The sequence below is a fragment of the Equus caballus genome, chromosome 25 (genome assembly GCF_041296265.1).
Source record: "Equus caballus isolate H_3958 breed thoroughbred chromosome 25, TB-T2T, whole genome shotgun sequence".
NCBI classification, from domain to species: domain Eukaryota; kingdom Metazoa; phylum Chordata; class Mammalia; order Perissodactyla; family Equidae; genus Equus; species Equus caballus.
In genome coordinates, this window is record NC_091708.1 from 47,300,779 (window position 1) to 47,320,645 (window position 19,867).

Below are 19,867 nucleotides of genomic sequence, written 5' to 3' on the forward strand. Positions count from 1 at the left end.
TCTTTTCAGGGTCTTAGTGTATTCCACAGAGCAAATTCTTAAATTCCTATGAAACCCAACTTATCAATTTGTTCTTTTATGGATGGTGCTTTGCATGTTGTTACTAAGGACTTTTCGCCTGTCCCCAGGTCGTGAAGATTCCTTTCTGCTGAGCGTCTCAGCCTCAGATGCACCGTTAGACTGCAGTCCATTCGGAGTTCCTCTGTGAATGAGACGCGTGGCCTCGTCAGGCTCGCTTTCTCCACAGATGGATGCCTGGTCGCTCCAGCACCGTTTGTTGAGAAGACCATCCTTTCTCCATGAAGTCCTTTGCTCTTGTGTGCAAATGGCCGCACTCCTGTGGGTCTCTCTTGGCCCCGTTCTGTCGTGATTGGGGCCACCACATAGTAGGTCTTCATGTTGTGCAAGGAGTCCTCTAACTTTCTTCTTCTTTTTCAGACTTGTTTGAGCTATTCCGGTCCCTCTTCCCTGCCACTTGAACTCTATAGTCAGCCCCTCCGTGTCCACAAAAAAATTCTCCTGAAATTTTTATTGACATTATGTTAAGTCAAGGATCATTTGGGGAAGAAATTGGTGTCTTTATAATTCTGAGTCTTCCATTCCATGAGCACAATTTCTCTTCTCTCCATTTATTTAGGATTTAAGTCTTTTTAAAATTTTCTTTCATCGGTATTTTCTAGTTTTCAGAATAATGATCCAGTATATGTTTTCTTAGATTTATATCTAAGTATTTCATTTTGGGGAGAGCTGGTGTAAATTGTATTCTTTTTTAATTCAGTTTTCAATTGTTCATTAGCAGTAAATAGAAACATGATTTTTTTATGTGTTGACCTTATGTCCTGCCACCCTGCTAAGCTCACTTATTAGTTCTAGGAGTTTGTGTATAGATTCCTTGGAATTTTTGACACAGACAATCATGTCTGTAAACAGGGATAGCTCATTTCCTCCTCTCCAATGTGCACGCCTCTCATTACTCTTCCTTGCCTCTTTGCACTGGCTAAGGCTTCAGCTGTGTGTCGAGCAGGAGTGGTGAGTGGACATCTTTGCCTTGTTCCAGCCTCCAGGGAAAAGCCGTCAGTGGGTCACCATCGAGCGTGGGGTTAGTTGTGGGTGTTCGGTAGAGGACTTTATCAGGCTGAGGAACTTCCATTCTAGTTTGCCAGAGAAGTTTCCATCATGAATGAATGTTGTATTTTGTCAATACTTTTTCTTCATCCATTAATATGTTCGTGTGATTTGTATTCTTCAGACTCTCGATAGGGTGGCTTACATTGATTGGCTTTCTTCAATACTGAACCACTTTACATTCTCAGGATTAAACTCCACTTGACTGTGGTGCCTTATGTTATGTATTACTTGGATTTCATTTGATTTGCTAATGCAGTTGGTCCTCATTATTTGTGGATTTTGTGTTAGCAATTTTGCCTGCTAACCAAAATTTTTTTGTAATTCCAAAATCAATTCTTGCAGTGTTTTTGTGGGTCATTTGTGGACAAGTGCAGAGCAATAAAAAATGTGAGTCCCCAATGTGCATTTTCTCAGCTGAGATTGAGCACCTGGTGCCAATCTTAAAAAAAAAAAAGGAAAAAAGATGGATTTGGGACGACTTTCTCCTGGCCCAGCAACAGGCCCAGCCAATGGGAAAACATCGCAGCTCAGCCCATGAGGAGCCGTCGCAACCCCAGACTCCTGCTCTCCTCCAAGGGCCTTTTGCTCATCACCTCCCCACCCCTGCGCCCAACTCCCTCCTTTTTCTCTGTAGCGTGACATTCCTCCCCTCTGCTGGCTGGGCTTGCCTGTGGTTCTGCCATAGCTTGCTTGTCCCAAAAGGCAGTTCCTCTGCTATTCCAGAATAAACCCATTTTGCTGGTAAAATAACTGGCGGTTCTATTTTTACTGTTCACACTGTCCACTGTTGACACTGCAGACAAAGTCCGGCAACTTTCGGGAACCTAAGCCCGTGTTTCCCCAGGAGCGGGGCTCAGTGTTTGCTAAAGGTGTTTGCAGCAACTCTCTAGGGCATAACTACCTCAAACAATGAGAATGACTGTATTTGTGGAGGATTTTTGCAGCTGTGTTCACAAGGTTTACAGGCTGCTTTTTAGGGCTGGTTCCAGTATTGGGGTAATGCTGGACTTGTAAACTGAGTTGGGAAGTTGTGCTTCCTTTTCTTCTCTGGAAGGGATTTGTAGAATGTTTATTTCTTCTTTCAGTGTTTTGTATAACTTGCCAGTGAAGCCATCGTAGACTTTCTTTTCCAGAAGATATTTAACTACAAATTCAATTTCTTTAGTAGTGACAGGGCTATTCAAACTATCTATTTCATGCTGAGTGAGTTTTGGTAGTTTGTGGCTTTTGAGGAATTGGTCTGTTTCATCTAAGCTGTTGAATGTGTGAATAGATATTCAGTTATTCATTCCTTTGCTATCCTTGTGAAGTCTATAGTGACAGCCCCCTCTCATTCCTGATATTGGTAATTTGTGCCTGCTCTTTTGCCAGTTTCTAGAGGCTTATCGATTTTATTGATCATTCCAAAGAAACAGCTTTTTGTTTCGCTGTTTTTTCCGATTGTTTTTTCGTCTTTACCTGCTTTAGGTTTCTGCTCTTACATTTACTTCCTTTATTCTACTTGATTTGGGTTTATATTGCTCTTCCTTTTCTGATTTCTTAAGTAGAAGCTTAGGTTGACTTGAGACCTTTCTTCTTTTCTTTTTCGAAATGCTTTTTGGTGAGGAAGGTTGGCCCTGAGCTAACATCCGTTGCCAATCTTCCTCTTTATTTTTCTCCCCAAAGCCCCAGTACATAGTTGTATATCCTAGTTGTAGGTCATTCTAGTTCTTCTATTTGGGATGCCACCACAGCATGGCCTGAAGAGTGGTGTGTAGGTCCGTGCCCAGAATCTGAACTGCTGAACCCCAGGCCACCAAAGCAGAGCACGAGAACTTAACCACTCAGCCATGGGGCCCACCCCAGAGACCTTTCTTCTTTTCTAAGGTATTTGTGTTATAGATTTCCCTCTAAGCACTACTTTAGCTGCATCTCTCAATTTGTTTATAGGCTATATTTTAATTTCATTCTGCTCAAAATATTTTAGATTTCCCTTTAGACTTCCTCTTTGGTCCATGGATTTAGTATTGTGTTGTTTAATTTCCAAGTGACTGGAGATTTCCCAACGTTTTCCTTTTATGGATTTCTAGTCTAGTTCCATTATAGTCAGAAAACATAATCATGTTTTTGATTATTTTAAATTTGTTAAGGTCCTCACTTTTTTGAATCAAGTTGTGTTTTATCTTGGTGAATTTCCACATGCACTTGGGTATTGGAATATCCTATAATTCTCCCTACATCCAGTTGGTTGATGGTGTTGTTCATTTATTTCATATTCTTGCTGATTCTCTGTCTACCAGTTGTATTAGTGAGAGAGAAGTGCTGACGTCTCCAACTGCATTGTGCATTTATATTGTTTCCACTTTCAGTTGCTAATTTTTGCTTAACATTTTTTTTCCCATGCTTCAAATGTTTTGAAGCTGTGTTGTTAGGTACATACCTTTAGAACTGTTAGTTTCTTGAATAACTGGCCCTTTTATCAACATGTAATGTTCTCTTTATCGCCAGTAATTCTCTTTGCTCCAAAGTGTACTTTGTGTGATATTAGCATGGCCTCTTTTATCCTCTTTTGATTCGTATTTGCATGTATATCATCTCCCATCCTTTTACTTTTAATCTACCTATATCATATTTGAAGTGAGTTTCTTGTAAACAGATTGAGATATTGTGAGATATATATATATATATATATATATATATATATATACACACATTTTGTCTTTATCTGTTTCTGGCTCATAGCTCTTAAAATCTTTGGAATTTCCTAAGTGATGAGAGCGATCACTTACATCTGGTGTAATTATTGATATGTTCGAATTTAGGTCCAGCATTTTATTATTTTGGTTTTTTTTTCTTTGTTCCCTCTATTTTTGTTCTGGGCAGGTGATCACGGAGGCACATGCGCCCACAGCAGGTGGGTGATCACGTCGGGTGCATGCGCACACAGGGGGTGGGTGATCACGGGTGTGCATGAGCACACAGCGGGTGGGTGACCACGGAGGCACATGCGCACAGTGCATGTGCAGGACTTGCTTCGTCGGTGTCAGCTTCGTCAACGTTGAATCACTTTGAACAGTGTACTTGGGCCTCTTACATGACCATCCTTCTCTCTTAATGATCAGCCTTTGGGATGATCTGCTCATGCTCATCCACATGATCTGGCCTCGCCCCAATTAATGGCACGAACAGTAGGATAGTAGCCATATTCACAGAAGGCCCCAGAGGCAGGTGCTGGCTCTACGAGCGTGCCAGTTTATCGATTACATTTTAAAAGCTAGTGACAGATTATTTTCCAAAAAGGCCACAGCAGTTCCCACTACCTTTCTCCCACATGTTCACCAGCATAGGGCACCAATGTCCTTCACAATTTTTGCCAAACCAACAGGCGAGAAGTAACACCTCACTCCTTGTGTTGGCTCCTACTGGATTCCTAACAGGGTTAAGACCCCATCACCTGGTGGCCACTTCATCTTCTGAGCATCTCCTCAGGTCTCTGCTCACTTTCCCTATCAGTTCTTCTCGTTCTTATCAATATACAACAGCTCTTTATATATTAAGGACCTTAATCTTTCTCCCTCACATGTGTTGCAAATATTTCTTCCCCAACTATCTTGGCTGTGCTTCTGCTTCTGCATCCCAATTGGGGCAGGTGGGTGGGTGGCTGTGGTGACCTGCACTGGCCCTGCCCCCTGCCCTGCCCAGCTGACCTCCTCATCTGCCACCACCTTCCACGTTTGTACTGGGCTTGCTCCTGGGTAACTCCCAGGTTTGACGTCTTTTCCTCTATCACGCTTCTCCTTGGTAGTTATGGGTGAGGGATGGAATCTTGTAAACCAGACGCCAGCCCGTGAGCCTCCTGCCCTGACCCGCCATGGCCGACCCTCAGGGCTGTGTAGGGTGGACACTTGCTGCAGCAGCCCTAGACCCGCGACTGCAGGGTCCCCATTAGAGACCGGCGAGGGGCAGGGGTGCATGACAGGGCTCCTGGCTGCTCCTGGGGTCAGGAGTGCAGGCGACAGGTGAATGAACCTTCCTAGCACACGATGTGTGGGCAGGTGTGCCACACTGGACGGTGCTGTCCTTGTGACCTGTAGGGCTTGTCTACAGACAGAAGCTCACCTGGCAGCATCACGCGGGCTCCAGGCCTGAGGAGCAGGGAGAAGCATCATGTCTCAAAACAGAGCAGAGGACACCCCAGTCACGTGTGACTTTGTGATGAGTGACTTCATAAGTGAAACGATGTAGACAGGCATTTGGTATCTAACAGAAATCCCTACAAGTGTATCTATTCATGTTGGTACCAATGTCTCTGCTCCCCAGCCCCAGCCCCACCTTGGACGCCCTAGAAGCAGCTGGAGGCTGCAGAGTTGTGTGCTCCTGGGGCTGGCACGTCCACCCCATGAAGGAGTGCTGGCCTCCAGGTCCCTGGTACCACAGGCCTTTGCCCATACTATCTGCTGGTGGCCTCCTGCTCTCCCCAGCCCTTGGTGGCCCTGGCTGCACCCAGTTGGCATCTGCCACTCTGTCCCCAGGCCACTGGACCGGCAGCCACCAGGGTGGTCACATCTGGCTGTGCCCAGTGGCAGCTTGGCCACGGAGAAGGGCAGCACTGGGCACATCAGGGATGACTGAGGCTAAGGGTGGCCAGCTGGTCACTTCTTGGCCTCCCACTGTAGCCACATTGCTTACTCTCTGCATAGAATGGCCTGAGGGGCAGAGTGGCCCTCTGCTAGGGGCCTGGGGGTGGGGGCAGAGGCGGCAGGGGGTGGGGGTGTCTCTGTTCTCCCCTCCACACCCTGCTCGGCCCCTTCCCAGAACCAACTCCTCCCACCCCATGCAGCCATCTCAAGGATCTGCTCTTCTCCATCCCTCCGCCTGGACACTATGGGAGCCCTGGGAGCCCTGTCCCCAACCCTCATGGAGTGTGTCGCCGGCAGGGGAGCCCCAGCCCCCTCAGTCCAGGTGGGGGTGTGCAGGTGGCCATCACAGCAGTGGCCTCAGACCAGCAGGCCCAGAAGCTCCTGGGCCCAGGGAGGTAACAGACGGTGCTGAGAGAGGAGACCCATGCGGCGGCCGCAGCGGAGGGTCAGGTTTAATGGTCACTCTAAGGGGTATCGTACACTGCTCAGAGCCTGGCCCATGCCCCACCCCACCCTCGGCCGAGGGCATAGCCAGGCATCCTCAGACTCAGGCTCTGCAAAGGGGGGCCTGCCCCCGAGCCCTAGCTATATACAAGAGGGCCCGCCCCACTGGGCTTGGGCAAGGCTGCAGGCCCACCGACCACCAGTTGCTCAGCTCTGGGGCCTGGGATGTAGGGTCCAGGCCCCACTGCAGCATGTGGTGGGGTTCTCGCCCACTGGGGCCCAGCCCCGGCAGGCCTCCAAGCCCCCAGGCCTCTGCATGGGGGGGTGGCCTCCAGCCCAAGCCAGCAAAAGCTGAACCAGACAGCAGTAGCAGGGAGCCAGGCAGGCCCCAGAGGACAAGGAGCAGGTAGGCCCAGCTCGACCCAGCGCCTCCTCTGAGAAGGGAAAGTGCGCCCTCTCCTGCTGCCCACACCCCTGCTGGGCGGTGCCACCAAGATCAGATAAGCAGGGGTGGCAAGAGGAGTGCAAGCACGGAGGATGGGGACTGGCCGAACAGGGCAGCCGGCCGCCGCTGGCCCCATAGACGGGTCTCCTGGTGCTGGTGATCAAATACGCAGGGCTGGGGGCTGGGGGCTAGGGGCTAGGGGGCAGAGAGGGTCCTGAACACACGCTGGGCTGGCTGTTTACGCTGTGACTAGTAACATAGCACTTAACTAGTTAACTAGTAACGCTGCTTCCCTTTAAATTGTTTCAGAGGCGTAGAAAATTGCACTTATTTCTATGAGCCCACGCAGAGGAGTGGCCCAAGGCGCAGCCTCCGCCCAGGGCCAGGCCCATTCAGCGCCTGGCTGCCGAGCGCCCGCCAGCCGTGGTGGGTGAAGCTCCTCCCGGAGGAGCCTGGGGGCTGTGGCTCCTGTGGCCCATGGCGCAGGGAGGACCCGACCCCAGGAGGGAACCTGAGTGACGTCTGAGAGTGCCCTGAAGTGGGCGCGGAGACCACAACCCATGTGGTCCCACGCGGCACGTGGCAGCCCCGTTCCAGCCGCCGGTCCGAGGAAGCGGCTGGGTGGTGGCCTTGCCCCTCACAGAACGTCCTCGAAGTCCAGCAGCTTCGAGTGCTGGCGGCTTTTCCACAGGCGGTACAGCCGGAAGTCAAAGTAGGTCTCAATCATCTGCTTCCCTGGGCAGGAAGGGGCAAGGCCGGGGGCTCAGGCCGCTGCCTCCCGGACCCCACCGTGCAGTCTGGGAACCAGCCCAGCCAACTCACCTTGGGCCGACAACTCCAGGGGCGACTCAAAGGTGACCCTGTAAGGGGTCATGAGGGTCCTGAGGTTCTGGAACAGCTGTAAGGAGGGGCGGGGCTGTGAGTTCAGGGCAGGAGGGAGAGGGAGGGGGAGTGGTGGGCGAGGGGCAGGAGCCCCCACAACTGGCTGGTCTCAGGCGCAGGGGTTTTCTCTAGGAGGATTAAAGGAAAAGGGAAAAGAAACTTGAGGAGAAATGAGTTTTGTCAAGTCTTTTCATGAGTCTGGGGTTTCTAAAAGCCTGGAGTGGAGTTTGGGATTCCTGTACCTTCTCTCCATTGGGATTCCCCAGAATGTAACAGCCCATGATGTGGATGACATTCGGCTCTGGGTTCACTTTGCTCATCAAGCGGCTCAACCGCTTCCAGAAGCTGGTGGGAGAGAGAAGGGTCACAGGTAGTCTCCAGGCCAGGCCCCCAGGTGTGAGGAGAGGCAGGCCAGGGCCCAGGGTCCCCAGGTGCGAGGAGGAGCAGGACAGGGTCCAGGTCCTCAGGTGTGAGGAGGGTGGGCCCAAGGCCCAAGGCTCAGCTCCAGAGACAGGAATATTGTGGAAAGGGGGCTGTGGGGTCAGGTTGTGCTGGTGGACACCGCCTCCAGGCCCCCCAGCCACAGGCAGCCTCGCTTGCTCACTGGATCATGTCTTCTTCCTTCTCCACTTTAGCAAAAGTGGCCACCTTGTTCTTGAGTAGGTAGAGATGTCCTGGACCACCCTGTAAGAGACTGTGGTCGGCTGGAGGGTCTCGCACACGAGGTATCTGCCCATGCTCCGCCCCCCATACATGCTCATGTGCACACACGTGCACACCCACGGAGGTGGCATCCTCGACCCCCACCCCACTCCTGGCCCAGAAGGGACCGAGCCCCACCTGGCAGAAAATCAGCATCTTCCAGATCTTAGCCCCCTTGTGGTAGATGTTCAGCTTCTTCTCTATCTCCTCTGGGGAGGGAGAGGTGTGAGTGCTGCCCCCCGCGGCCTGCATGCACCCCCCAGCCTAGGACCAGAAGACGGTGGGATTGAAGGGCACATACCCAAGATGTCCTCAAAGGTCGCGTGCTCGTGGTCCTAGGACAGACACAGGCCACACCTGCGTCAGAGTCCCTCTCAGGCAGCACCCCCACCCCACATCGGGGGACAAGGAGGGGCTGGGCAGACACTCACGTAGAGGATGGGGATGATGGAGGGGTCGTCCCTGCGGATGATGGTGGGGATGTACTCGGCTTTGGGCACCTTAGAGGAGATGAGCTGGGGAAACATGGAAACTGCTCAGAGCCGAGGGGAGTGGAAGCCCCAGGAGATCACCCCCCACTGCTAGGCAGCCCAGGGTGCAGCCCCACCAACCCCCTCCCTACTGGGCAGCCCATGTGGGGCCCCACCAGAACCCCTCTCACCTGGGCAGCCCATGTGGGGCCCCATGAGACTCCCTCCGCTAGGCAGCCCACGTGGAGCCCCATGAGACCCGTTCTCTACCAGGCAGCCCATGTGGAGCCCCACGAGACCCCCTCTGCTAGGGGGTCCATGTGGAGCCCCATGAGACCCCCTCTCCTAGGCAGGCCTTGGTGTAGCTCCTGAGACATTCTCCTTGCTGGGCAGCCCGCAGTGGCTGCTTTAATCCCAGGCAGAACCAGTTAGGCTTCCGGAGGAAAAGGGCCCCCCACAAGCACAGGCCTGGCTGGAGAAGCACTGGGGTGGCTGTGCCTCACCATGACCTTGGGCGGCAAGAAGCCTTCAGTGTCACAGGCCACAGCCTCCAGGCCCTTCTCGGTCTCCCAGTCCAAGTCCTCGAAGGCTTCACCCAGGGTGCAGTGCGAGCTCTGCAGATCACTACCTGCGGAGCAGGATGGTCACCAGGATGCAAACCGTTGGCAGTACTGACTGTCCAGCTGTGGCCCCCAGCGATGGGCAGTGGACAGTGCTGGCAAGCCACATCCTGGAGGATCCTCCAGGCCAGCCAAAAACCCCGGGGTGGGTGACAGAGCCAAGCCAAAGTGACCACCAACCCAGCAAAAACAGCCACTGCCACCAGACTGGAGCTCCCGGACTAGAGAGGCCAGTGGACCTGGGTGTAAGGCAGATGGGAGCCAGCGTGCAAGTGTAGGCTCTAGCCTGTTAAGCCTGTGCCCTGGACCAGGGAGGACTGGGCACCATGGCACCTACCTTTCAGGCCCACTGGAGCACAGGCAGCACACGAGCCCAGGCAGAGCAGGGCCCTAGAGGCGACCCTGCCGGGCCCTGCTGCGCCATTAGTTAACCCTGCCTGAGGTCAGAGGTGCCAGGCGCCCCACCTCATAGACAGGTAAACTGAGACTCAGAGAGCAGAAGCGCAGAAGCCTAGCTGACCGGGCAGAGGTCCCCCGGCGGAGCACGGGGCCTGGAGGCCTAGGGCAACTTCAGGGGAGGTGGGCCGGCCTGCACCCGGCACCTACTGTCTCGGGAGTCGTGGGAAGTGTCGGCTTTCATGGGGGTGGGGTCGCTCCAGGACCGGCTGAAGCTCCGCTCACGCCGCTCGGCGAACGCTGCAGTGAGAGCGGAAACTGGTCAGTGGGTGGGGCAGGGCCTGGAGTAGAGGTGGGGCAGGGGTGGGGCCTGGAGTGGAGGCGGGGCCTGGAGTAGAGGCAGAATGGTGCAGGGGCTGTACCTAGAGTGGAGGCTCTGAGTGGAGGTGGGGACGGAGCAGGGTCTGGAGTGGGAGTGGGGCCGGGTGCCGCCTGGAGTGGAGGTGGGCTGCCGTGGGGCCTGGAGTGGGGGGTGGGTCCTGGAGTGGAGGCGGAGCCTGGAGTGGAGGTGTGGTGGGGCAGGGCCTGCAGTAGAGGCGGAGCCTGGAGTGGAGGTGGGGTGGGGCAGGGCCTGCAGTAGAGGCGGAGCCTGGAGTGGAGGTGGGGTGGGGCAGGGCCTGCAGTAGAGGCGGAGCCTGGAGTGGAGGTGGGGTGGGGCAGGGCCTGCAGTAGAGGCGGAGCCTGGAGTGGAGGTGGGGTGGGGCCTGGAGTGGAGGCGGGGATGGGGCGGGGCCTGAAGTGGGTGGGGGTGGGGCCTTGGAGGGGCGGAGCCTAAGGTGGCACGAAGTAGATGGGGACCAACGGCGAGGCTGGCTCCAAGGGAAGGCTACAGGCTTGGCGTTCCAGGTCTGGGAGTGGTGGGCGGGGCTGTGCTCCAAGGCTGTCACAGCGGGGCTAGGGGCGGGGGCAGGCCTAGGGAGTTGAGCATGCGTGCTGGGGCGGGGCTACGGGCGGGGCCAGGGGCGGGGTCTGAGTGCCGGGCGGTTGGCCAGGAGTCAGGTCTTTCCTGCGCAGCAGCAGCACGCGAAGCCCGGACGGCCAAGAGCAGCGCCCCCCACCCCACAACGCGCCCCGAGCTGGGGTCTTACTCTGGGCCTTCACCCGCCGGCTGCCGACCATGCGGAGGTGTTTACGGAAGTTCCTGGGGGAGGAAACACGGGAGGCCGGTGAGGGCCCGAGGGGGTTGAGCAGCGCCCGGGTCCCCCACGCTCCCCACCCGCCAGTGCCCCTGACAGCGCTTGAGGCTCTGTCCTTGCCCCTTTCAGTAATTTCGTCCCCGCGCCCCTACGCTTTCCCACTGGCCCACCGCCCACCCAGAGGCAAATCCCACCCAGTCCCTCTCCTAGAGACCCTTCCAGGGCTCCCCTTTGCTGCCAGGACAAAGGCACGATGGCCAAGCCTTCTCTTGCTGCCCCACCCCGCATCTCAAAACTTCTCCTGCCCTCAGGCGGCCCCCGCCACCACCCACCCCTGCATTCCCTCCTCGGGCCCAGGCACAGGCTGAGCCCTGCCAGCCTCCCGCCGCAGTGGTGAAGGGCTCCTGCTTGCTGCACTCAGCCACTAGGCAGGGCAGCACAACTGTCTGCAACACCCACAGGTCGGTCTGGGGCCTGCAGACGAGCCCTCCTCCCCCCTGCACCGTGTCCCTGAGCCACTTCAGAGGCAGGTCTTCTTTGCCCCCAAACTTTGTGCCTTGCCAAGGCCCAGTGTCCAAGACGTACGGACAGGCTCCCTGGACACATCTCTGAGGTTGGACTGGAGAGGGTAAGCCTTGCCACTGACCCCACAGCTCTGGGCTTCAAGGACCAGAGACAGACACTATGGGCCAGCTGGCTGCAGTTTAACTGTCAATGTGCACCCAAAACAGGCCTAGGGGTTCAGGCCACATGACCTCTCCTGCCTGCCGCGTCCCCAGAGCAGGGCCAGGCCAGTGGTCGCCACCGCCCTTTCCCCATCGGGTCTGCCGGGGCCAGGTATGCCCAGGCCAGAGCAGCACAGACAAGAGACGGACCCTGGTGGCGAGTGGCTGGCAGGCCCTACCTCTGGATTACAGACGCGGAATCATTCTCCCGTTTCCGGCGCTTCCTCTCCGCGTAGCCCCTGAACACCCTGGGAAACCGCTGCAAGTCAGCACTGCCCTTGGCCGCAGGCAGGAGGGACAGAGACGTGGGGACAGAGGTGCGAGCGCAGGGCCCAGGGGGGTATCCAGGGCCCTGGGCCAGGCAGAGGGTCTTGGCCTGCCTTGCCCTGTCCTCAGTCCAGCTCCTGGCAGGCTGCACTGTGGCCTTGGTGCTCACTGGGACACAGCACTCCCTCACAGTCAAGGCCCAGGTCCCTGGCCTGCCCAAACCTATTTGGGGTGGGAGGGCCCCCCCAGGGACAACCGCCGTGCCCTCAGGCTCAAGGTCCCACAGGGTACTTACGAGATGCTGGAGTCGTGGCGGGAAGGGGCAGCGGGAGAGAGAAGATACAGTAAGCCGTGACCCCTCAGCCCCCAAGCCCCCTGCAGTTAATTCCCTTCCTGTCACTGACTTGGAGGGTCCCTCACCCCCTGAAAGGGCAGTGGACGCTGAGGTAACCACAGCCCATGCCTCCAGATGCTGTGACCTGGTCAGCCCGGCACAGAGGTCTGACTGTGCCCTGCTGGCCTTAGGCAGCAAAGATGGTGGCCCCAGCTAGCCCGAGGGCAGCGGTAGGCTCCCCGGGGTAGCATGTGGGGATAGAGCTTCTTTGGTGTGGGGGACACTGTAACAAAGGGTGCCTCCTTGGAAGGAACCCCATGAGAGAACACCCAGATGTGTGTGGAAGGTAAAGAAGAGCAGACCCCCAGGGGACCTCTAAGCTGTGGTCACGTGAGGTGCACAGGAAGCACAAGGAGGCTGCTGTTTGGGGCATGTGTGAGGGCAGAGTCGGGTCACAGGGGCTGAGGTAGGGCAGTGGCCAGGGGCGACTGCATCAGCTGCAGCCCTGGGCCAGGTCCCCCGAGGACAGGATGGACAGCTTGGAGGGACTGTGGGGGCAGGAGTCGGGGCAGGGCAGTGGAGAATGGAGGGCTTGGGGCAGGGGGCCGTGGGAGCCGGGGGAGAGCAGCCAGACCGGCCTCCCTCCAGACCGACATCACTTCCTGCAGACCTGGTGGAATACGGGCACATGGGGCTGCTCAGAAGCAGTGACTCAGGGGGCTCAGAGGGCGGGAGAGGGTCCAGCAGTAGTTCCTGAGCGCCAGCAGGAGGTCCCCCGGCCCGGGCCCCGCACGGTGGGCACGCATCAGGCATGCGACTCACGCTTGCATAGTTGTGGTAGCCGTGTGGAAGCTGAAGAGGGTCTCCTTGGGGAACCAGGTGCGGATGGGGACGTCATCTGGAAGAGACGAAAGGAGCAGTGACTGTGGTGGCCTGGGGGCTCCTGAGCCTTCCCACCCACCTGTCGGGCTGTCTGCCGCAGCCCCAGGAGGAGAGGGGCCAGGGTCCCCCAGCCCTCTTCCAGGAGGGAGGAGGCGGGTGCAGGGCCTCAGGGCAACGTGCAGCTGCTTGGCTGTTCAAGCCGAGATAGCTCAGTGGCTGCTGACACTTTGACCGTCTGCCTAGCTCTCCCTTTGGCTGCCACAGCTGAGGAGTGTTTCTTTGAGAGCACAGCCGTCTCCAGGCTGCTTGCGGAAGGGACTCACTGTCTCCCTTTGGTCAGGGGGCAGGGCAGGGACAACGGCTGCAGCCTCTCCTGGGGGCTCTGGGCCTTCTCTGCAGACAGATGCTCTGGCGTCCGCTTGGCCAGATCTCCCCTGCCCTGGGCCCTCCCAGAAGGGTGAGGTGGAAGCCTCGCCAAGTGTGGAGACCACCTTACTGAGTGCCCCATCCCACATTCTAGAGCTCTACTCTCTCACCCTGACTCCCGTCCCATCCCCTTGCTTGCGTCTATCAGAGGAGCAACAGGTCATGGAGGTGAGCTGCCCACACCCCAGGCCTGTGCCCTGATGCCCAGGTGGGTTGCTGACTTGGAGGCCCAGGAAGTATCCTGGAAGGACACTGTGGCTCAGCTAGTTAGAACTCTGTTCTTCAGGAGGTGACCTCAGAACCAGGAGGCAGGGGGTCCCAGGGAGGCCTCTTCCAGACACAGAAGGCCTCCAGGGCTCCCCAGACACCTGCACGGCTCAACAATCCTGGGGAGGGGCCCGTTGGCTGGACAGGGCCCAGACAGTTATGTACCTCCTGAGGTGAGTGGGAGCCCCACTGGGTGGGTCCTGGGGCAAGGACTGTTCCCTAGGACTCCCTGAAGGCAGCCTGATCTTCCAATTAAGCCATATTTTTGGCCTGGTCAACCCTCAAGATCCTCCCAAGCCCCCTCCTCCAGGAAGCATTCCTCGATTGACTCAGTGCTGCCAAGGACAAAGCCAACCATAAGGCCTGACATGGGGCGTGGGATGTGGAAGCAGGACTCTACTTGCATGCCGTGACCTGGGCCCATCTACCTGTCCAAGCCTCACAGCGGTTGCTGCTCATAGACACCAGCACCCTGCCTGAGGCTGCCCATGCCCACAACGAGCCCCCTCACCAGACACACGGTCAACGCTGTACATCCTCTCCAGCTTCTTGCGGCGGCTGGTGGCCTCAGGCAGAGGTGGCTGGTCCAGCCCAAAAGTCCGAAGGGAGGGGCTGGGGCCAGGGGCCAGCTGGGCGCATCCAGGACATTCCTTGGAGCCCTGGCGGCTGCCTGCCCAGCTCTGGCAGGGCGTGCTGACGTCCTCCCGGCTGCTGCCCGGGCTGGCACGCAGGGACTGGCTGTGGTGGTGGGGGTGCCCCTCCTGCTGCCGCTGCCCCTTCACTACAGCCAGCTCGATGGCCTCGGCGTCTGGGCTGGGCAGCAGGGCTGGCTCCCCGGAGATGGTGTACACACGGGGTTGGGGGCCCTCACCAGCCGGCTTCCTGCTGACCGCCTCCTCCGAGAGGCTGCCCTCATAGCGGCCATTGGAAACCAGGGAGAGGCGGCGCTTGTTCTGAGGGGCTGGCTGCATCTCAGGGGACCCGTCGTGGCCAGAGTAGGCATCAGCTAGCAAGTGGTCTGGGGGAGAGGCACAGGGAGCTTGCAGCCTGCCGGTCCTGCCCTTCCAGTCTCCCAGTGCTCTGAGAGCAAGAAACACCCAGCAGGTGCCTAGCCTGGATACGCAGGGTGGGGCTACCCCCAAGCCCTACTGACCAAACCCAAATGAAGTCTCTTATGTCTTCAGAAAGGTGGTTCCGAGCTACACACTCCTCCTACAGGCTCCTGTTTCCCTCCTGTCTGGGCCCCAGACCCCTCGTGTGTGTGTGTGTGTGTGTGTGTGTGTGTGTGTGTGTGTGTGCGCGCGCGCGCGCGCGCGCGCGCGTGCGTGCATGCATGGCGGGGGCGACAGGCTCTGCTACCTGTGGGTGATCTGGGAGGGCAGGAACAAGCAGGCCACCTCCCAGCCTGTCACTGCACCCGTGTGCCCAGTGCCAACTTCTCCCCTCCCCCCCACCAGCTGGCCCCCAGACACAGTGGTGCCAGCCCTGGGGGTGCCAAGAGGCCTGTTGCCATGCCAACGGCCCAGGCTGGGTGGGTGCCATGGTGATGAGTGACTCGGAGCTCCTCCTGGGGCTCTGGGCCAGGGAGGGCAGGGGGCGTGAGGAAGCCAGCCCAGCAGGGCAGCTGCCACAGCTCACACCCGATAGTCCCCACGGCCTGGCCTGACGGAGGGACAGCCTCCCCTAGGTTGGGGGGCTGTGGAGGACCCACCATGGCACCACCTCACGTGCCCTACCTGCACCATTCCGGTTCTCAGGGTGACTCTGGGACAGGTACTCGCCAAACGCTCGGGCTGCTCTGCAGGTGGACAGCGGGGTGCGCCATCAGGGCACACAGGCCCACCCCGCCACTCCTACCGCAGGAGCCCACCCACACCTGGGCCCTCGGCACCAGCAAGGGAGGGATCGGGGGTCACCACCGAGGCACCCCTTCCACCGGGAAAGCCCAGGAAGAGCGGGTTGCAGTTCCGGGACCCTCGGGTCCAGGGGCACCTCGTCTGGACCTGCTGGCCCGGCCCTGGTCTCCTCTGTCCAGCCCCCGCCACCCGATGTGGGGTCGTGGGTCGTGAGGTCGCGCGACGCGCCCACTGCAGTCTCGGGAGGGCGCACACAGGCGGGGCCCCGGGGAGGCGACGCGCGGGCACCCGTTTCGGGGGAAGGGCGCGCGGGACACGCCGAGGGGGCGGGGGCGCTGAGCCCGGTGGCCGCACTCACCGCACTTTGGCCGCCACTGAGGACATGGCCTCGCTCCTCAGCGCCCTCCTCCGGGAGGCGGCGGCGCCCATGGTCGGGGCGGCGGCGCATCCCCCAGCCTCAGAGCGCGCCCCGCGCCCGCCGCCTCCGCCGGGGGAGCTGCGCTGCGTCGGGCCTCGGGCTCGGGCTCGGGCTCGGGCTTGGGCTCGGGCTCGGGCCCGGAACCTGCATGGCCTCGCCGGGCGCTCCGCGTCCCGCAGCACCAGGAGAGTGCGGCCGGCACCGGGGGTGGCGCTCCGCCCACCGTGACGTCAGGGCAGGGGCGGGGCGTGGAGGGACCGCCCGCGGTGACGTCAGGGCTGGGGCGGGGCTCGGCAGGACCGCCCATCGCGACTCCGCGGGCCCATGAGCTCCGCCCATAATGACGTCATGGAGGGGGGCGGGGCTAGGCGACAGAGGCAGGACCACCCGGCTCTGCTCTTTCACCCGTCTCCCGAACGGGGAAACTGAGGGAGGCGGTAACCCGGCCGCAGGGTGCCTGGCCCTCGGGTCAGGGCCTCCCCAGCCCTCACAGGCCCACCTCCCTGCTCTGAGACCTGCAGGCATCGCGGATCTCAGACTCACAGGCCGGCAGTCCTCCCTCCCCGGGTGCCATTTAAGGGTCTGAGAAAGAAAGTGTGGGCGTCTCACGTCCCAGGGGAGCGTCTTGTGTGCACTGGGGGAAACGCCACCTGAGAGATCGGGCCGGGCTCATCCTTGGTGTGGAAGAATCAGCTCCATCCCAGCCCCGGGTGCCCTCCTGCCCCCGCGGTGACCTTGTAGGAGGGCAGGCAACGCCCCGCCCACCATGGCCTCAGGGATGCGGCCCCACAGCCCGGATCCTTGGGTGCATCTTCGTGTTTGGACTTTGGCCATCTTCGCGGGACTTTGGCGCAGGGAGCGCAGGGACCACACGGCCCACACGGCCCACACAGTCAGATCTGCCTTTATTGACTGCCAAGCGGAAGCACTAAGGGCTCCAACATCTCTGGGTGGCCTCACGGGGGCTAGCATGGGCCCCCAGGGCTGCTGTGTGCACAGGGTGCCAGGACCGAGCGCTCCACTGGGAGCTGCCAGTGCAGAGAGGCCTGAGACACCCCAACACAGCGCTGGGCCCCAGCATGGGAGAAGCTGGATGCACCACTGGGCAGGGCCCTGGGTCCCAGCTGGGTCTCCCTGGTGGGCCAGGGAAGAGCCCTCAGGAGCTGCAGGAGCCAAGGTCTCTGCGACAGGCCCACAGGGGATACTGGCTTCAGGGCACATCAGAGCAGAGATCTGAGCAGAGATTGCTACCCATCTTGGTCAGACAGCCAGAGGGATGAGGAGTCCCGGGACAGTTTTGCAGAAGCCAGACTGGGGTCCTGATGCTGAAGTGAGGGCTCATCCTCCTGGAAGTAAACACAGTAAGGTGGGGGTGACCCCAGAGGGCTGACCCTGGGTTGGGGTTCTCTGGCCCTGGGCTGCAGGGCAGCTGGGAGAGAGCAGCCCACCTGCTTGGGGCCCTCAGAGCTGGCTTAGCCAAAGGGCACAGGGCAGGGCCGGCAGCTCACCGAGTCAGAGCCTGAGTCAGCCGGGGCGCACTGGAAGTCGGCGTATGCATCCTGGGGGCCCTCGAGCAGCTCCTCCTCGTACTCAGTCTGGTAGTCAGATTCGTCTGGGCAGAAAGGGGCTGTGTTGATCCTCTCCTGAGGGCAGGGGCCATGCCAGGCACCACTGGAGCTCAGAGCAGGACATGGCCACAGACTCCCACAGTGGCATGGGTCCTGTTGCACTGCCAACTAGGTCCAGAGGCTGCTAGAGGGAGCCTGGTGGCCAGGGTGGCTCATTCAATGTGTCAAGGGTAAGGAATGGATGCTGCCACCACCGTCCTCAGTTGTGCAGAGACACATCCCAGGAATCCAACTCACCATCCACTGCAGCCACCTTGGCAGGCTCGATTCGTGACACAATCTCGGCAAGATCCGTGAAGGAGGCATTGGGGCAGGTAAGAGCCTGGAGGGCCAGGGTGGAGAAGACATCTGGCCAAAGCCACTACACCCCACGCCCTCAGGATCACAGGCCCTGGCTGCCCCGCCAGGACCCCAGCCCCACTCTCTCTGCCACCCTCTGTGGCCCTAGCCTGTTGAGGTACTGGAGCCCCTGGAGGGGGGTGGGTGCATGGAGGATGGGCAGAGTCCTGAGCAGACCCCCATCCAGACCACCATCCTCTCCCACCACAAGCACTACTAGGGTGGAGAGCCAGAGGGGGGCAAAGAGAGGGGATACCAGGGCAGAGGCCAGGAGACAGCCCCCCCAGGGCTGCTGCCCTGCCCTCTTCTTCTGGCTCCTGGGGGGGCATCTCTGCAGGCCTAAGCAGCTGAGGTGCTGCTGGCTGCAGGGAGCCCTGTACCTCCAGTGGGCAGAGGACAGGTCACAGGAGGGCCAGCCCTCACAGGAGGGAGGAAGGGAGGAGCGGGCATCAGCTTGGGCACTCACATCGCAGGCCTTCATCCTGCTCGTCCCCTGCCGGTCCTGTAGCATCTTCTCCAGCACACCACTTCGACCCCAGATGTCAAACACCGTCCGCCCGTGCTGGTACCCCACTTCCTGCACACACACCGGGGACCCCGTGACCGGTGGCCAGAGCCCCCCTGCTGTGTCCTCAGAAGGGAGGGTGGGGGGCTGGGGAGGGCCCTGTGGCCCTGCGCCCCCAGCAACACTCACACAGATCTCATCGAATTTGCCAAAGTCCAGGGTGCGGTAGCGGTCAATGGGCGGGCGCAGGCACTCGCAGTAGTCGCTGCTCTTCACCATCTCCAGCTGCCGGACGCAGCACACATAGGCCAGGCGCGTCTGGATCTCTGCCATGTTCAACACCTGCCGCCATCACAGCTTGCTGAGCAATGCTCTCCGGTGCCCACACGGCCCATGGGCCCCATGAGAGCACAGCCACCTGTGTCTCGTGCCCTGGTCGCCTCCCTCCCCTCCCCACCCCCAAGAGAGACACAGCTCCACCAGGCCTGGGGGCAACGCAGGCACTCAGGAGGGGTCCTAAAATGTGTCCGGAGGAGCTGTGGAGCCTTTAGGCCTGTCCCCCTTCCCCAGAGCTGGTCCCAGCTGGGCAGGGATGGTGAGCGAGTGACAGCAGCTCCCTGGAAGGCACCCCCCCGCCCCCGCACCCAGGAGGCACTGCACTGCCCCTTCTCAGGGACACGGGCACAAGAGTGTGAGGGGGCTGCAAGAAGCTGCAGAGGAGCACCGCTGCCTGGGCATTGCACAGGGGTGTGCCCCACCTTGACTTTCGTGGCCAAGGGGTTCCAGCGCTTCCACAGCAGCCACCACCCAGACAGTGCATCGCCATAGTTGGTCAGGTCCACCTCGTCCTGGCTGCCCACGTCAATGGCAATCACGACCTTTGCCCCCATCGACCTGGCCACATCCGCTGGGGAGGAGGCAGCCCTGGTCACCAGCTGGGACAGGTAACCAGAGTCCCAGGTGGGAGCAGAGCTGGGGGTATGGGGGCAGAGCTGGGGGAATGGGGCAGAGCAAGGCAGATGGGGACAGAGCCTGCCCAAGAGGCCCTGACCGACAGGGTCTCCTCTCCATGTCACACCAGGGCCTATAGAGGTGGGAAGCTGAGTGTACAGAACTGTCCAACAGGTGACAGGTGCGCCCAAGGGAGGGGCCTCCCCAGACAGCAAACCCAACACCTGCAGGCTGTTAGTTCCGACTGTGGGCACAGACTGGACGTAATTGCTCCCAGCTCTGCTACTTGGCCCTTGTTCTGAGCGCTGCTGAGCTGACAAACACAGCCATATGCTGGGAGCACACAGTGCCCGAGCATGTGCGCGGG

The 19,867-nt window shown here is 59.1% G+C and overlaps 2 protein-coding genes across 26 annotated transcripts in view; both read right to left on the minus strand.

Moving 5' to 3' along the window:
* Positions 1 to 6,156: 6,156 nt before the first annotated feature.
* NSMF (NMDA receptor synaptonuclear signaling and neuronal migration factor) lies at positions 6,157 to 16,303 on the minus strand. 4 transcript variants are annotated; one of them, XM_070250511.1, is made up of 16 exons: positions 16,018 to 16,303; positions 15,540 to 15,601; positions 14,315 to 14,821; positions 13,051 to 13,126; positions 12,190 to 12,195; positions 11,807 to 11,875; positions 10,855 to 10,907; positions 9,913 to 10,006; positions 9,194 to 9,314; positions 8,652 to 8,735; positions 8,522 to 8,555; positions 8,359 to 8,429; positions 8,123 to 8,202; positions 7,761 to 7,863; positions 7,459 to 7,534; positions 6,157 to 7,371 (listed from the first exon to the last, which is right to left on the minus strand). In XM_070250511.1, the coding sequence occupies exons 1-16, from the start codon at positions 16,086 to 16,088 to the stop codon at positions 7,274 to 7,276; spliced, it is 1,605 nt and encodes a 534-aa protein (XP_070106612.1). In that variant the 5' UTR covers positions 16,089 to 16,303; the 3' UTR covers positions 6,157 to 7,273. The 4 variants fall into 4 exon arrangements, with proteins under 4 accessions (XP_070106612.1, XP_070106614.1, XP_070106610.1 ...); XM_070250513.1 differs by lacking the exon at positions 12,190 to 12,195; XM_070250509.1 differs by lacking the exon at positions 8,522 to 8,555 and having other exon boundaries at positions 8,359 to 8,484.
* Positions 16,304 to 16,965: 662 nt separating this feature from the next.
* The window catches only part of PNPLA7 (patatin like phospholipase domain containing 7), an 88,040-nt gene continuing 85,138 nt past the window's right edge, over positions 16,966 to 19,867 (minus strand). For all 22 annotated transcript variants that reach the window (XM_023629484.2, XM_070250497.1, XM_023629486.2 and 19 more), the window contains 6 exons: positions 19,308 to 19,456; positions 18,739 to 18,891; positions 18,511 to 18,621; positions 17,943 to 18,027; positions 17,586 to 17,689; positions 16,966 to 17,423 (listed from right to left, as the gene is read on the minus strand). In XM_023629484.2, the coding sequence (XP_023485252.2) occupies positions 17,325 to 17,423; positions 17,586 to 17,689; positions 17,943 to 18,027; positions 18,511 to 18,621; positions 18,739 to 18,891; positions 19,308 to 19,456 (701 nt within the window). In that variant the 3' untranslated portion in view covers positions 16,966 to 17,324. The remainder of the gene's footprint in view (positions 17,424 to 17,585; positions 17,690 to 17,942; positions 18,028 to 18,510; positions 18,622 to 18,738; positions 18,892 to 19,307; positions 19,457 to 19,867) is intronic.

Excerpts from the sequence above, each read along its gene's own strand:
- NSMF (XM_070250509.1), bottom strand. The coding sequence starts at position 16,088 with ATGGGCGCCGCCGCCTCCCGGAGGAGGGCGCTGAGGAGCGAGGCCATG. Across the intron at positions 10,007-10,854 it reads CCGGCGGGTGAAGGCCCAGA|CGTTCGCCGAGCGGCGTGAG; the intron begins GTAAGACCCCAG and ends CTCTCACTGCAG. Across the intron at positions 9,315-9,912 it reads CACGACTCCCGAGACAGTAG|TGATCTGCAGAGCTCGCACT; the intron begins GTGCCGGGTGCA and ends CTCCGCAGGTAG.